The sequence below is a fragment of the Bombyx mori genome, chromosome 17 (genome assembly GCF_030269925.1).
Source record: "Bombyx mori chromosome 17, ASM3026992v2".
Lineage (NCBI taxonomy): Eukaryota > Metazoa > Arthropoda > Insecta > Lepidoptera > Bombycidae > Bombyx > Bombyx mori.
The window spans coordinates 14,205,976-14,223,987 of record NC_085123.1 but is presented as its reverse complement, the minus strand read 5'-3'; the positions used below and the strand labels follow the sequence as shown (position 1 = coordinate 14,223,987).

General features: G+C 38.6%; 1 protein-coding gene across 1 annotated transcript in view; it reads left to right on the top strand.

Annotated features, from left to right (window-relative positions):
* The window catches only part of LOC101737910 (uncharacterized), a 102,858-nt gene that overhangs the window by 74,716 nt on the left and 10,130 nt on the right, over window positions 1-18,012 (top strand). The window contains exons 4-7 of the mRNA XM_062673454.1: window positions 1,662-1,828; window positions 10,079-10,162; window positions 14,256-14,354; window positions 17,738-17,856. Of these exons, the coding sequence (XP_062529438.1) occupies window positions 1,662-1,828; window positions 10,079-10,162; window positions 14,256-14,354; window positions 17,738-17,856 (469 nt within the window). The remainder of the gene's footprint in view (window positions 1-1,661; window positions 1,829-10,078; window positions 10,163-14,255; window positions 14,355-17,737; window positions 17,857-18,012) is intronic.

Here is an 18,012-nt window from a genome sequence, read left to right as displayed (position 1 = left end):
AAGGAAAACAGAACAAAACGAAACGATTCCAGCAGAAAAGTAGAACTAATTGAGTTCGTTTCGACGATTCTCTAATTAATTTTTGACTTGCTGATCGGTAGGGTGACTTCGCGATGACGTAGATAGTCTTGGCTGTTAATATACCTTTAGGAGTAATTTATTGTAAGTTTTGTCGATAAGCAAATGGGTATTTTAATATCATGGAAAATGTTATATGGATTGTAATAACTGCAGAGATTAATGTTCTTGATCAATCATTATGGTTTTGCTGATTGCGAAAATATCAACACTTTTTTTTTTACTTAGTCGTAGGTAACTTCAAATTTATATAAAACATGTAGATGTATGATTAGAAATTTTCTTAGGATTTCATGCAACTGCATTGGATATATTTAATATCGCCAAGTTTATTTATTTTGTAGGTGGTGACATGTATTTAAATCTTATTTGTTTTTAAAAATCGAGTAAATTTTAAAATTTCTCCATTGTAGAGCGAACGTCACTATGCGATATTGTACAATATCTAAACAGTCATACATCCATCCTGTGTCGACAAAACTCCTGGTCACAATACAAGGGTGAAAGAACTTTGCAAACTAGGGCCCGTGTTGAAGCCAATCCGGACCAGTAATTATTGGATCATTCATCTGCTTACAACTCTCCAACAATCCCAAGGGAATCATTAGAACTCCTCTACAGTGTTACCGACGCCCTGGAGATTTATGTTGCCTTGACACTGATCGATACAGAACTGACGATTCACGAATAGTGATTCACGGCGATTTTAAAATTGAATATCTAAAATTAGAGATTTGGAGTTTGGGTCTTGTAATGAAGTTGCTATTTTTGTTTGTTTTCTTTCGATCACCAATATTTTTTGACTCAACTACATATTTAATTAAAAGGCAATTTAATCATAAAATGCTATAGAGCCAGGCAGCCATTAGAGGAGATCTTGTTTTAGACTGTATGGCAGAAACGATCTCCGGTTTAGATGGTCGTAACCTTTTTATTTCACGAGCTATTTAAGTCGACGCTTTCCTGTTGATGAACCTGTACAAGACTTATACATAGATTAAACACGTCCATAGGATCTTAAGGATTTTACGACTGAAACTGAATAAAGATAAAGAGAATTATTCAAGTATCTTGGTTGCTAAGAAATCAGGGAAAAAAAAAATTGACCGGAGCTGTAAGTGTTGAATAACTATTCCATGTGACATAGGATAAGGCGATGCGTTTCTAAGTAGCGTTAATTTATGGGAATGGGGAAAAATACTATAAGCTGTGAAATGAAATAGGACGGAAGCAGAAACACATTTTTTTTTCTCAGTCTTACACTCCTGACGGAGTGGTCGTAGTTACGTATGTCTTAATGTTTGGTTGCGGCTTTTGAGAGACTTCTCCATCTCTCTCTATTTGTGGCGATACGTGTACATTCAGTAAGGGAACACTTCGTAAATAACTTAACCAAGTCTGTCCACCTTGTGGATGATCGGCCGCGAGAGCGTTGACCGTCTACTCTTCCTTGAAACACTTGAGATGTGAAACACAAAACATTTGAGAAACACATTAGAATCTTAATAATACCAAAGATTTAGTAGACATTAGACATAGTAGCAAAAGAATATCCATAAACCTTCACTTTAATTTTTCTACAGATAGTTGATGGCAACGCAAAAACAGACGTATCCAACAGGAAGGAGCCAGGTCTGTTCTGCGGCGAAATCGAGCAACCGCAGACCTTCATCTCGGAGACTAACTTTGTGAAGATTGTATTCCACGCTGATAACTTTACTGATCAGACCTACTTTAGTTTCGATTCTCGGTACGTATTGCGGTTTCTTGCTTCCTCATCTAAAGTTACATAATGAGAACATATGTATATATGTAATGAATAACCTTTACTATTTAAAACTCTTTAGTTTTTAAAAAGATTATTTTCTTCAGTGCCATTTCGTGTCATCGAATGAAGTCTCTCATTCAGTAAAAAGAGAGTTCAGTTTAGTATAGTTTATTTACACTGTTTACTGTTTCATTTTTAATATTAATTTTAAAAAAGATCAAGGGCTTTTTTTATTGCTCAGATGGGTTGACGAGCTCACAGCCAACCTAGTGTTAAGTGGTTACTGGAGCCCATAGACATCTACAACGTAAATGCGCTACCCACCTTGAGATATAAGTTCAAAGGTCTCAAGTATAGTTACAACGGCTGCTCCGCCCTTCAAACCGAAACGCATTACTGCTTCACGGCAGAAATAGGCAGGGCGGTGGTACCTACCTGTGCGGACAAGAGGTCCTACCACCAGTAAAAATTGCTTAAAATGCTTTCAATCCCTTCCTGTCGTTTTCTGTTGTTGTACTTTTTTTTGGGTTTTTGTTTTCTTTGTAATTAAAATGACGTCATTACAATACAACAGTAGGTACACATAATGTTATCACAAAATACTATAACAGATTAAGTTTACTGTCTGCAAAAACGTACTAAATACATTCCTGTCAGTACCAAATTGTACCTTCATTGTTTTTTCATTGAATAAGACTGACAAATTCACGGCCATCTTAGCATCGACGTGATATAGATTATGATAACAACTGACTGTTCTGGCCTTGAAATCGAAACTACGAATGTACGTTAAAACTGAGACCTTACAGCTCATGTCTCTTTTTTTCCTACCTATTCTAGAAACCTCGAGGGGTTATTCTAGATTCGCCGAATTAATAAGTGGGCTCACGGGTTCAAACCTGATGACTGGATGATTTACTGGTGGTAGGACCACTTGTGAGTCCGCACGGGTAGGTACCACCACCCTGCCTATTTCTGTCGTGAAGCAGTAATGCGTTTCGGCTTGAAGGGTGAGGCAGCCGTTGTAACTATACTGAGACCTTAGAACTTGTATCTCAAGGTGGGTGGTGCGTTTACGTTGTAGATGTCTATGGACTCCAGTAACCACATAACACCAGGTGGGCTGTGAGATTGTCCACCTATTTAGGCAATAAAAAAAAACACTCATGTCTCGAGGTGGGTGTTAAAATTTACTTTGTAGATGTCTATGAGCTCCGGTTATCACTTAACACCAGGTGGGCCGAGAGCTCGTCCACCCATCTAAGCTATAAAAAAGTATAATGGATTCTTATAATTCCACGACTTTCGTCGCCTTTCTTATCTATATCCAACCACTTTTTTTTATTACTGAGATGGGTGGACGAGCTCACAGCCCACCTGGTGATAAGTGGTTACTGGAGCCCATAGACATCTACAACGTAAATGCGCCACCCACCTTGAGATACAAGTTCTAAGATCTTAGTATAGTTACAACGGCTGCCCTACCCTTCAAACCGAAACCTAACCATACCGAACGAAAAACCATACGAAACCGAAACATACCACATAAAAAATATCTATAGCTGCACTTTGAAAGTTCTGTTGAATTTTTGTCAATTGTAATGCATCCAATACTACAGTGTGGTATAGTTTGCCTTAGCTTTGTCTCTGTATTAAAAAACGAACCTACCATTGAGACAAACTATATAAATAATAGTTTAGGAGTATTTTGTATGACTTTAGATTAATAAGAAAGTTTTATTTATCATTCTTTTCTTAACTTACTGCCAACTTTTCTTTAAGCAGACATTATCATACTTCCCTCCGAGAAGAAGTTGTATACGCGAGATAAGCAAACTATGAAAATATTTAAAATTTGGTCGTTGCAAATGAAGGACACAGACTGCGGGAAGAAACGATAAGAAGCGGCAGTTCTGCGTTAAAGGAAGGATGCACAATACCTTTATGTAGTCCTTGCTGCAGACTCGTACCACTTCGCGATGAGAAACACCAACGATTTCACTTATTTACGTATTTAACAGAACAAAGACACGAAGCGCGCGCGCGGTTGTTCAGCCATATTTTTTCGTCTCGATGTCACCACACGATCTCGCTCGCACGCGTCCGTAGGTAAAGTGCCGGAGAGGGATGGGACAGGATTTGCAAAACCAAATTAAAATGTTGCTATTTTTCGAAACCTAAAACTAACTAAGTTTTAAACCAGCGCAACCATTCCCCCGGGCTTGAAGGGACGCCTTCAAAGTATTATCTAACTAAAACGTGTATTATCTAACTAAAAAACTAAAAAGTGTATTATCTAACAAACGAATAACAATAAATTCAAATAAGTACGCTACGTTTATCTACTATTACGCTATGTTCCTACAAGAATTAAGAATTTATACTATATCTATATACAACTAACCTAAATAATATGAAAAATCTAAATGTGCTACTGGTTGGGTAGTGGGCAGAGTCGCACCACGGGACGCAAATACGATCCGATCGCTGTCTTAACCCGTGCAATGCGTGTAACTCCCGTAGAGTCCGGTAACACTTCTTCCACGACACCCAAAGGCCAGTGTAGAGGAGGCGAATTATCGTTAATCAGAATCACCACCGAGCCGACGACGACTGGATCGACCGGCGTGTTCCATTTGCGGCGTGATTGCAACGTATGAAGGTATTCCCGTCTCCAGCGCTTCCAAAACGATTGAACTAATTTGTCTAGCAAATCGTGTCTAGCAAGAGTAGTTAAATTTTCATCGATTTCTTCCGCAGGCAAGCATTTCAAAGGCGTGAGATTCAAAAAATGCGCAGGAGTTAAGGCAAGCGGTTCTGAAGGATCACTAGAGAGTGTTCCACATAAAGGTCGTGTATTCATTACCGATTCGATCTGAGTGAGAACAGTACATAGCTCTTCAAACGAAAGAATTGTATCACCTATAACGCGATATAGATGAGACTTTAAGCTTTTGATATTAGCCTCCCAATTCCCGCCAAAATGGCTAGCTGTCGGTACATTTAGGGACCATTCAATCCGATTTTCAGCTAAGACGTGACCAAACTCTGTATTATGATACTTTGAACAAAGAAATTCATGAAGTTCTGAAAGCTTGGGTTTAGCACCTATATAATTCGTTCCATTGTCCGAATAAATTCTACCCACCGGGCCTCGTCTAGATAGGAACCGCTTGAAGGCTCCCATGAAACTAGCTGTGCTTAAATCACCAGCCAGTTCTATATGTACTGCGCGCGTAGTCATGCAAACAAATAAACACACGTAAGCTTTGGTAGAACGAATACCTCGCCCACGTGTTATGGTAACCTTGAAAGGGCCAGCATAATCTGTACCCGTGTGAATGAAGGGTTTAGCGGATTGAACGACACGAAAAGAACGATGATCCGCCATTTCAGGGAATGTTGGCTTAGGACGAAGTCGAAAGCAAGGCATGCATTTGTGTATCCTATTCCTAATTAAATTACGAGCAGAAAGTATCCAATACTTCTGACGTAAGAGCGCCATCAGCAGGTCAGGACCGGCGTGACAATTTAATTTATGATGATATTCGACAAGTAAATTCAAGATCGGATCTTTTCTCGGAAGCAAAATGGGATATTTCTCGTCGTAGCTCAAGTCAGAGTTTCTTAAACGTCCCCCTACTCTAATTACTCCATCTTTAAGAAATGGTTTTAAGTGTCGAAATGCAGGGCTACAAACTTTACCTTCCTCGAGCTTCGCGATCTCAGCGCGAAAATAAAACCGTTGAAGTTCACGAAGAATTAATAACTCAGCGAACTCATAATCCGATGCTGACATGCGATATCTGTGAGGTAACAATTTTACAAATCGACAAACGAAAACTACACTGCGCAATAGTTTAGACCAAGATGAGATACGATCTCCTAGTGATAATATAGGAGATTTTTCATTTAAAGTAGCGGCGAGAAAAGTCTGTTTCTTTTCTTCCGGCGCCTCAGGCTCTACGAAAGGATTAAAAGAAACAGCAGGCCACTGCGCGACATCCAAATGTGCCCAAGGGGGGCCACTATAAACTTGTAATGGTTGTTGAGGAGAAAAACGATATAGAATGCGTTGAAAACGCCTGTCAGATTCTCTGACTCCAATACTCAGAAACATCTGACGAATGTCAGCGGAAAGGGCAACCGGAAACAAACGAAAATTAATAATAATATTAAATAAATTTCCTTGGAAATTTTGTCCACGATATAACAGATCATTGAGCGAAACATTAGTAGTAGTCTTACAACTACCATCGAGTACGACTCTTAATTTGGTTGTGACCTTATCTTGTCTGATTACACCATGATGCGGAATAAAATAAGAAATATCTGAACTGTCACAATCTACAGCTGAGAGATAGTTCTTCTCTAAATATTCGAGAATGATGTTGTCGTACGCTAATTTTAGCTGCGGAGAAGCTTGCATCTTTCTTTCTAAGCAGTAAAATCGACTTTCACTTGCTTGACGCGAATTACCGAGAGTGTTAACATCACCTTTAAAGGGCAAAGCCACCACGTATCGTCCGTCACTATCTCGTGTGGTAGTACTGGTATAAAACTCCTCAGACATTTTGTCCTCGGGGCTGAGTACAGACGGCACGTCTACCTCCTCTAATTCCCAAAACTTCCGAATTGTGGAGTCTAACGGGTCTCCGGTACAGCAATATGAAACGCTCTCGTTGCTAGCTACACGAACGGGAGCGTCACCAACAATAACATAACCGAGGATAGTCTCTAACGCGATCGGCAGGGCATGCGAAGGCCGTCCTTGAACCTTGTTCGATAAGAGCAGATGCGGGAAAATCGAAGCTCCAATCAACAGTTGGATCGGGCCTGGGTTAAAGTAAGTATCGTCTGCCAATGCTATGTCTTCGAAATTCGATAAAAGAGAGGCATCAACTGTGGTAGTCGGTAAACGTTCAGTAATTTTATCTACTACTAACGACTCCATAGTAAAATTTACGTTACGATCGAAACGAGAATAAAATTTTATTTCTACAGAACCTTGAATTGTTTTGCTAGAACCTCCTATTCTCTTTACTACGGAACAAGCAGGTCTATTATTTATGTTCAAACCCAATCGTCGACAACAATCACGAGTGACAAAATTGCTTTGAGACGCGCCATCCAACAACGCGCGTACACAATGCTCCCTACCACGTGAATCAATAACAACTACACGTGCGGTCGCAATTAGTACCGTAGTAGGACTGCGTAAGATGCGGTTATAACCTTTCGATAAAGTGCACAGCGTTACGTCATCCGTGCTGACGCGAGCTGGAGCAATGCCCATATCATTTAAGCCTACCGAAGAAGGCATGGAGGGCCGTGCGACAGCCGATGCTCGTGTACCTGGTGACTGCGTGCGTCTAGCATTCGAATGCGCTTTACTCGCGACGGGTTCAATTCCGAAACATAATAAAGTGTGATGCTTAGAATTACATTTTTTACATAAAGAGGCCGACCTACACGCGGAAACACGATGACCGCTACTTAAACAATTTATACATAAATTGTTCGATTTGACGAATTGAAACCGCTCATTCGGTTTATAACTATTAAAAACCCTACATTTATAAATGTGATCATGTTTGTCACGACACAGACTACATACCGTTGACTCAGAACTAGATGTATAAGCCTGTGTAGATGACAACTTAGAGTCAAACTGCCTTTTGTTGGCAGCCTTGGGAACCGATGACGTGCGTTCTAATACTTTTATGTGATCACGAACAAAAGACACTAGATCTACAAACAATGGTATTTCGCAACCCTTATTATTTAAGCGCTGATAGGATTCAAACGCACGGGCAGTGTCTGTGTCTAATTTTTTAAGCGCAACATGCAAAAATGTAAAATCCGATAGGTCATTGACCTTCAAGTTTTTTAAAGCGGCTACCGACGATGCGAACTTGTCCAAAAATAATTCTAAATTACTAGGCTTTGCAGAAGAGATAGGTTTAAATTCAAATAATTGATCTAAATACGCAGTAGCAGATAGACGTTTATCTTCGTATTTGCTATTTAATAAATCAAAAATTAACGAATAGTTTTCGGCGCTTGGAGTAATTCCCGCGCATATGGAACGAGCCCTGCCGGTTAATTTGCCTATCAAATAATAAAGTTTCTCAGAGTCCGTTAACGATGTATTATTATGTACGACATTCCGAAAGCTAGAGATAAACAAAGGCCAGTTTTTTATATCGCCATTGAATTCGGGAATTTCTATTGGGGGTAGTTTCGGAATCCTATGTTGACCAGCCAGCGTAACGTGATCCCCCGTTTGCGATTGCGATTGTAACCTTTTGGCAGCTCGTTTCACGCAGCCTAAGAGATCTTCAAACGCCGTAAGATGTTGATAATTAACTAAATAATCGGGATTAGCCTTTAACTCCAACAAGATTATTTTATCGAGCACACCTTCAAAATCTTCACGCAATGAATCTACTGTTTCAAAGTCGCACAAAAAAGCGTCAGCGTTGAATGACTTTGAATCCATATCTCTAACTTGGCTAGAAATGCTTTGCATGCGGGAGAATATCCTATCTCTTTTGGCATATAACATCTTTAAATTAGTATCTGAAGGTGCCATTTTAAGATAAACGTAAAATAAATATTTCAAATTAACGAACTAACGATATTCGAAGCGGCGGGAAAGGTAAACACCTACCTACGAGTACAAATTTATGCGAATAGTACAAATGTTAATAAATATTTTATAGTAAAAAACTAAAGATAATATTCGAAGCGGCGGGTGTTATAAGCACACAGGAATACGCTACTACCTGTCGCCTGGCGTTTCCTATCTATCGCCTTTTACGATATCCCAGGAAGAGGCGGGAGTGGTGCTATTCTACGTAAGGTACCCGACACCACACGGGGAACCTACACTCAATACCTAAAACTAATGTATGCGGCCGGCTCGAGGCGTACGCTCGACCGGTGATCTAACAAAGAAACTACTGTTTGCAATAACCGATATAATTATGAAACCAGAACGCGGGTTTTCTATCTAGGTACCTAATTTGATATTGTAAATAAGTGAATTTTAAGAAATAATGTGGACGAAAACGATATTAAAGACGAAAGCAGGAAAAGCGATATTTTTTCGAAGTACCTACTTGGTACGCGGTTCTAATGATATTAGGTAAACCTAGGCAATGGTTGGCGCTGATTAAATACGAATCCGGCTCGTTTGGACCATAAAATGTATACGCGAGATAAGCAAACTATGAAAATATTTAAAATTTGGTCGTTGCAAATGAAGGACACAGACTGCGGGAAGAAACGATAAGAAGCGGCAGTTCTGCGTTAAAGGAAGGATGCACAATACCTTTATGTAGTCCTTGCTGCAGACTCGTACCACTTCGCGATGAGAAACACCAACGATTTCACTTATTTACGTATTTAACAGAACAAAGACACGAAGCGCGCGCGCGGTTGTTCAGCCATATTTTTTCGTCTCGATGTCACCACACGATCTCGCTCGCACGCGTCCGTAGGTAAAGTGCCGGAGAGGGATGGGACAGGATTTGCAAAACCAAATTAAAATGTTGCTATTTTTCGAAACCTAAAACTAACTAAGTTTTAAACCAGCGCAACCAGAAGTGTTATGATAAACAAGAATTTCAGTACCACTAGACAAGTACTGCTGCAGAGTACTACTATTATTTTCACTTCCAAAATAATGTTCAGTTTAATAAAGCATATTTTGAAGTCGTTGTGGCCTAAAAGATAAGACGTCCGGAGGATACGTGTTGAAGCGATGCACCGGTGTTCGAATCCCGCTGGCGGGTACCAATTTTTCTAATGAAATACGTACTCAAAAAATGTTCACGATTGACTTCCACGGTGAACGAATAACATCGTGTAATAAAAGTGAAACCCGCAAAATTATAATTTGCGTAATTACTGGTGGTAGGACCTGTTGTGAGTCCGCGCGGGTAGGTACCACCGCCCTGCCTATTTCTGCCGTGAATCAGTAATGCGTTTCGGTTTGAAGGGTGGGGCAGCCGTTGTAACTATACTGAGACCTTACAACTTATATCTCAAGGCGGGTGCGCATTTACGTTGTAGATGTCTATGGGCTCCAGTAACCACTTAACACCAGGTGGGCTGTGAGCTCGTCCAACCATCTAAGCAATAAAAAAATAAATAAATAAAATATCTTAGATTTATAGTAGTAATGACTTCCAAAATTGGAACCTGTAAAGTATTTTTTCCGTTCAGAGCCGAACAACAATTCGAAGTGTATCTACGCTACGGACAACATCCAGAGTTGTATCCAAACAGAAGAGGAGAGGTTGTGGCTGGGTAAGAGAAATTTAATTTTGCATTTTCATTTGTCACCGGCTTTCATAATAATACCATTAAGTCACCACCTGACTTGTCAAGTTAGCGGTGAGGTAAGTTATTCGATTCTATTTATTTAATCTTGATGGTAATGCTTGATCCTTGTTTACTACTATGCAGAATACACATGGTAGAAGATTTTTTAATGTTTTAAAAAGTAGTATACGACCCTTGGTAGGGAACGATCGATCGGACATCAGCTGTGTCACGAATTCAGCTGCCCACAACTGATAATTATTTTCAAGCTTCCTTTGAAGTAAGCGTGTCAAAGTTTTTAAAATTAATTTCAGTCAACATTGTAGTTACAATGACGTGCTAAAACGAATATGCATTTTAAGAATTCCAATTTTAATACTAAGGAAATATAACCCTTATGTTTCAAATTAAGCAGTAGAGCTTATTTTATTGTAACTGTCTAAGAGTATTTAAAGTATCACATTTAAAATCAGCTATGGTTACAATGTGAAATTGTACATAAATGAAATTAATGATATTCAAATTCACGAATTACCCGCTCGACTATTGCTTAATTTGTTTAAAAAAATATATATTTAAAAATTTTAACATATTGGCTTCTCGTCCTAATCTAAATCCTTTGAAAAAGATCCCTTGTTTGCTCATCCAGAACGTTATTTACAAATTTTATCACACACCTACAGGACAATGGAAGACCGAAACTCGATATCAACCATAGGGGTGCAAACAAAAGAGCCCCGGTTCTTTTCCGCCCCTATACCACTTCTCCCCCTGCACCTCTCCTCCCCAATATTTAAATTATCTACCGAATTATAGAACAGACTTCAAAGGCTACGTGATGTTCATTTTAAAATCGTTCGCGAGAATCGTTCAAAATTGCGAGTTGACTTTTACATGATACGCTTGGAATTCAGCCGTAACAAAAGGGGATTTCAAACGGAAATTTCATTATGTTTATATGTGGTTTGTTTTTGGATTTACTAGCCGAGAAATCGTGGGGAGCGCTAAACAGATTTGCTGTGTTTCAACGCTTTCAATCGAATAATAAATCGTATGTGGTTTTCGGATTGAAATGTGACGATAATTTTTTTTATGGTAAAATAGGGATTAGAGAAAATTATGATCACAAAGCTAAAGCTATTCAAACGTCGAATTGATTTTGAAATAAAATTGGCTTTAATTTCATACCCTATATTTTGTTATCGTCTCTCTCTCTCTCTCTCTCTCTCTCTCTAAAATCTCTTTTGTCCTCATCTAGTCAGCAGCTATTATTGACAATTGATAATTTGGCCGCAAATCGTTTATGTACAGGTTAATAGTACTCATCTGTGGAGACCGTCGATAATTGGAAAACATTATTATCTTTAAGGGTTTTATTACTTAAATTACACTCTCAAACAAATTCGAGGGTCAAGACATTTCAAATGGAACCAAGTGTACTGCTCGGCGCTTTCATCCGGACTGTTGATCACCGAGCATAAATCTGCACTACGCAATAATAGGTGGACTCCCTGCTCACGCCGACAATTCGGAGCGATTTATAAGCCATTTCAGTCACGTACCGCCCAAAGTGGTGGCCATTTGGGGCCTGCGTGCAATGATTCTAGCGTTCGCGACATCGGGATAAGCCCTTTAAGTAATTGGCAGATCATAGGGTTGTCGGTTTAACAATCAAAAGTATGAATACATGCTTCACTAAAGCTCAACAAACAAGTAAAATCTTATCACATGTTGTTGCTCTGAACCCTAGTGGACAATTCGCTGATCAACTTTTTCACTGAACATATTTTATTTATTTACTATATTTTACTAACAGTCACGCCACGTTAACTGGTCCCGTGATAAGTTCGTAAAGAACTTGTGTTACAGGTACCAGATAACGGATATAAATATAAGATTTTTATTATACACATACACATATTTAATATACATTCATAACCCTAGAAAAGATATTTATATTTATCATACAAATATCTTCCCTTGGCGGGATTCGAACCCGCGACCCCCTTGTGTAATATGCCGGGATTTCTTTTTCATGTCTCAAAGTGGGTGGAGTTTATTGAAGCTATTGGATATAACTGGCTACGGTACCACTTATCACTAAGGCAATTGAACCACTTGATTAAAGTTGTTACAGAAGAAGCACATCACTACATAAATACCGTCAGTCAATTCAAGGTATAGGACCGGACATATACATACCTGACTTAATGCCTACCTATACAAGTTCTATTAGTAAATAAACTGTCAATAGACTTAATTTCATATTTTTCTATTTTTTTTATTGGCTTTGTAGGCAGACGAGCATACGGCCCACCTGATGGTAAGTGATCACCGTCGCTCATGGACGTCAGCAATGCCAGGGGCACAGCCAAGCCGCTGTCTACCATAAAAATTATTATTATTTAAATAATCAATATACTCTCGAATGCTCTTAAAATATTATGATCGATGACCCATTAAAAATAATTTCCCCTCACGCAAACAGTAAATTCATCATAATTATATAAATCAAAGCTGAAGATATTCTGAACGACCAGCCCTATTAGGGTTTGATTTATTCAGCCTACGTATTGGTGATTGAGTGAGTTGGCAAGTGTTGATTAGCTTATAGTAATAACTCGAATCGACAGAGATATTGCAGGAGATAAATTGGCTGTAGGGATTTATCTGAATGTCAGAAAAATAGTGGCATTTATCTACTCATAGTCATTTTACACTGTTATTCAAATTATGCTAGTAAATAAGCCCGTTGTTATTCAATTTTTATTGTTATTAGCATCGTTAATGGTAGTTCATATTCGCCTAACGTGAATTGCGACTATAAGTCATAAACGGCCGTCTGGTAGTGGTAAGTGACATGGTCACTACACAAGGGGGTCGCGGGTTCGAATCCCGCCAAGGGAAGATATTTGTATGATAAACATAAATGTCTTTTCCAGGGTTATGGATGTATATTAAATATATGTATGTGTATAATAAAAATCTTACATTTATTTCCGTTATCTGGTACCTGTAACACAAGTTCTTTACGAACTTATCACGGGACCAGTTAACGTGGCGTGATTGTTAGTAAATATTTATTATTATTATTTATTTATTTATTATTAGTTATACTCCGAGAACTAACAAACGCGAAAACTATCAAACTGGTTTTTTTTTAAAAGCAATTAACTTCGTTGAGCACTTCAAGCATTATCCGGTGAAATGAATTTTTTATTTCACGTCATAACGACGAGCCAAATTGAAAGCAGTTTTATGTTAATTGCTGCGAAAGAGTCCTCCATAAAAATGTCCGAGCGTCATTATCTAGACCTGTCGCCTGCAAATTGCGTAATTAAATGAATTCTAGACAACAATTACTCGGGGCTCTCTTATCATGAAGTTTTCAGTCATATATTGTGAATTGTTAACACCTTTTGGTGCCATTTATTCACGTATTAATTATTCGAAATTAATATATCGTGTTATTTCTTGTACAAAAACGGGTGCCATAAAACTCTGCTCGGGTTTATGGTAATTAATTTCGCAAACAAAAAGAGGAATTTATAATCTGGTTTAAGACATAGGATCCTATCATAGGATCATTTATTGTTACGCCGGTAAGAGTAACGCCATCTATCGCCGAATAGTCGAACGAATACTGAAGGATCTAGTAGCATCTAGAACGCTCGAGAAGTACAACGCCATCTATTGTCAGATAGCGGAAACACAATACTAAACTTTTTTTTTACTAAATTTTCTTGACGATTCCGACGAACCAGGCTAACGCCCACCCTGTGCTGTAAGGCCTAAGATGAATCAAACTAGTAATTGGTATACATACGCCCTAGCAATCAATAAACCCTAACTGGTGATCCTAGTATACTGGTATACTCAGAGAACGCTGCTACTTGTTCTCCAGTGAATCAATTAGCTGTGTTTTACACCCACGAGTGTTTTACGTGCTCTAAGTGCTAATACAGTTTTAAATTGTACTTTGGTGGAACATTTATTTATCCCGAACCCCAGCACGTAACAATATAATAGCATCCTATATTGTAACGTAATTTATTGTATCCTAATAATTTCCCCCTAGGTCTTACTGCGAGCGAGTGTTCAGAGACTGTCGACTGCAAACTTGCTACGTCCAGTCCGCAGCGTATCCTGGCGTTTACCCGAGGAATCTACATTGCAGGTAATTCAGTGAATGACTTAAATTTAAGGGTAGATAGTGAATTTTAAATTAATCACTGCAGATTGCTGCACCTAATACTAGCTTGGGATTAAAATCGCGTTTCGTATTTTCATATAAAATTTCCGTATTTAAATGACGCTTCGACGAGAACTGTAAAAGTGTTCAATGTTGCGGTGAGAGCTGGGAGGTTCAGGAAAAAATATGTTTGATGACGGATCTGGGTGTTTACTTTCGAGAGCTTGCAAAGTATCGGAGGTATCAGGTGCTATTACATCAGTTGAAAACAAAAGTTTTGCAGCACCCCTTATATCACCATCACCGAGTCTAGTTTCAACTTTTCTAAAAAATGTGGTCTCAGAGTGGGATTTTTTGGTTGACAAAATGAATGAATCGCTATTGAAATCATTGCTAGAGATATATGTGTAATTACTACAATTATCTTTGATTGTTTGTGTTATAGTCGTTTTAATATTTTTGTTAGGCCTAATGTGTAAAATTCTGTATGGAAAAATTAGGAGACGCTCCCAGGCCGAAACAAAATTCTGTAGAGATTGAAACACTGTTTTAAGGCTTCGAATACGCCCAGCTAAACCGAGTATGAAGTTTGTGTAAATAATGTCTATAGTATGAATGTCTATGGTGATAGGAGCTCTTGTGAGTCCGCGCGGGTAGGTACCACCGCACTGCATATTTCTGCCGTGAAGCAGTAATGCGTTTCGGTCTGAAGGGTAGGGCAGCCGTTGTAACTATACTGAGATCTTAGAACTTATATCTCAAGGACCCACCTTGGCGCATTTACGTTGTAGATGTCTATGGGCTCCAGTAACCACTTAACACCAGGTGAGCTGTGAGCTCGTCCACCCATCTAAGCAATAAAAAAAAATTAAATAAGAATAAAAACGTTGTGTTGATTTACAGCTCTGCTATATCGATAATGAAATTTTAGAATCCAAATACCTACATATCTAAATCAATATCACTTATAATTTTCTCATACGATATTACGTTAAGGGAACGAGAACAGCACAACAATGTTTGGAAACTGCGACTTGACACAAAGCCAAGAACGATGCACAAATTTGTGAGGAAGGGCTCTGGATACGACAAATGTGTTTGTTTAGGGACATGACATAAACAGGACCGGATTGAGGCTGAATTGGGGTGTATTTTTGGGTCTTTGTTTTCCTTTCATTTTTGACAATGGAAACAGATTACATTAGAGAATAAAACATGTCGGATCTATAAAAAAATGCAGATTAGACCTTAACATTATTCGCGTTCTCTTTGCGAATATTTTATTTCAGACTTTACAAATATATTACAGTTAGACACGACAATCAGTCACTTTATCTTTACATACATTGTTATTACATTCATATCCCTTTCCCTTCGCAGTTCCATTAATTCATTCTAACCTAAATCTTAAATGCAGTTTATATTTTTTATGTATTGCATAGGGACAATTACAAGGACCCCTAGAACTCATAACAGAAAGTCAAAATATTCGTTAAGCAGCGAGAGACAGGCTGGTGGTATCCTACACGTGCTGTACGTACCCTATATGCTCTACCTTCACTAATTCTCAATTGCTATTTAAAAATGCAGACAGATTGAATTGAGATAGATGTTCTGCTTATTGTCAAATGAGTTTTTTTTTTGCTTAGATGGATGGACGAGCTCACAACCCACCTGGTATTAAGTGGTTACTAGAGCCCATAGACATCTACAACGTAAATGTGCCACGCACCTTGAGATATAAGTTCTAAGATCTCAGTATAGTTACAACGGCTGCCCCACCCTTCAAACCGAAACGCGTTACTGCTTCACGGGAGAAATAAGCAGGGTGGTGGTACCTACCCGCGCAGACTCACAAGAGGCCCTACCACCAAAACCTAGAGTTTAGCGGAGACTAGTCAGCGGTAGACTGGGTCTATGATCGTCAACCTACAAAAGCAACAAAAATATTAAAACAAAATCTACTAGTCTATATCTGAATCCTACCCTGCGTTTAGGGGCTGATGGTCGTGACTCTAAAACATGGGAGGGTGGTTGTACACCAACAATACTCTAATGGAATATTCTCGGTTTATCACTGCAAACTTCATAACCTTAATTGTGTTCTAGAAGTGAATATGTTATTTTTACTAAATCTGATAAAAATATACATCCGATTTTCAAAACCCCACCTCTAGAGCTAAAACTCTAATTATAAATTATATGATTGATGATGAATGATTGATTTATCCTTGATCCAAAACTTTGTTTTTTTCGTAAATATTTCGAGTTCGGCCCACTATTTATAACTATATAGGGGTTACTAGAACCGTCATTGCGTACTGCCTTCGATATACAGACATGAAATCAAACTAGTGATTGGTATATATACGCCCTAACAATCAATAAATCATAACTGGCGGTCTTAGTATACTGGTATACTCAGAGAACGCTGCGACTTGTTTTTCAGTGAATCAATTAGCTTTACACCCACGAGATAAGATTAGTTGGGTCTAAACCCTGTTCTCACGCAACCATATGAAAATCATTCAAAATTATGTAGAAATCAAGTGACGTATTTGTTATATTTTTTATTAAATAACTGGTTTATTAATTACTGGTGGTAGGACCTCTTGGGAGTCCGCACGGGTAGTACCACCGCCCCGCCTATTTCCGCCGTGAAGCAGTAATGCGTTTCGGTTCGAAGGGTGGGGTAGCCCTTGTAACTATACTGAGACCTTGGAACTTATATCTCGAGGTGGGTGGCGCATTTACGTTGTAGATGTCTATGGGTTCCAGTAACCACTTAACACCGGGTGGGCTGTGAGCTCGTCCATCCATCTAAGCAATAAAAAAAAATTTTACTAAATCAAGCCTTCAAAGTCACTCATCATCATGACTTTACCGTTCACTATTGAGAGGAATCGGCAGAAAACTCAAGGATTGCTCTTTTTTTTAAATATACCTACATACTTAAACCACATAAAACTTACAAAATATTATTGGAGTATATAGTGCATTTTATTATAATAGATATATGACTTCAATTAGAGAAAACAGGTGTGCAAAACTGAGCACTGGACTGCGTTATTTAAGGAATTTATGTTGGTAGGGTGGGTGTTGAGCCCGCTCCGATGGATACCATTATCCTAACTATTTACCCTGCAGTCATAAGTTCCAGTTAAATAGAAATTCATGAGACATCTAGAGCCTAAAAGAACTAACGCCATACAATAAATAACACAACTAAATTAATCTTTGCTTCCAGCAGCTCTATCTAAGAACACTATCTTGAAAACATTCTTCTATCGCTTTTTCAAGATCAATTTCATTAAAACAAACGAGAGCTTCCACTATTTTCTTTTGTTTTGAACTGTCTTTTGTTTCAGATACCATCTCAACACTCGTCTACCATACATAAAACTCTACATTGAGAATGAAGAGTTCAATATCGACGGGCAACGTTGCGAGAACATCATGACTTGTCCAATGAGGCCGATCACATCAGGTATTCTAATCTTTAACTTTGTATTAATAAGTCAGCGTTGCAAATTAGGACCTTCTCCTGTGTTACGGGCTTTTTCTCAGTCAGGAGCTAATCGCTAGACTACGGTTTATGTGATCCGCATCCGAACCTCGAACAAGGTTAAACTAGCCAAGGTGG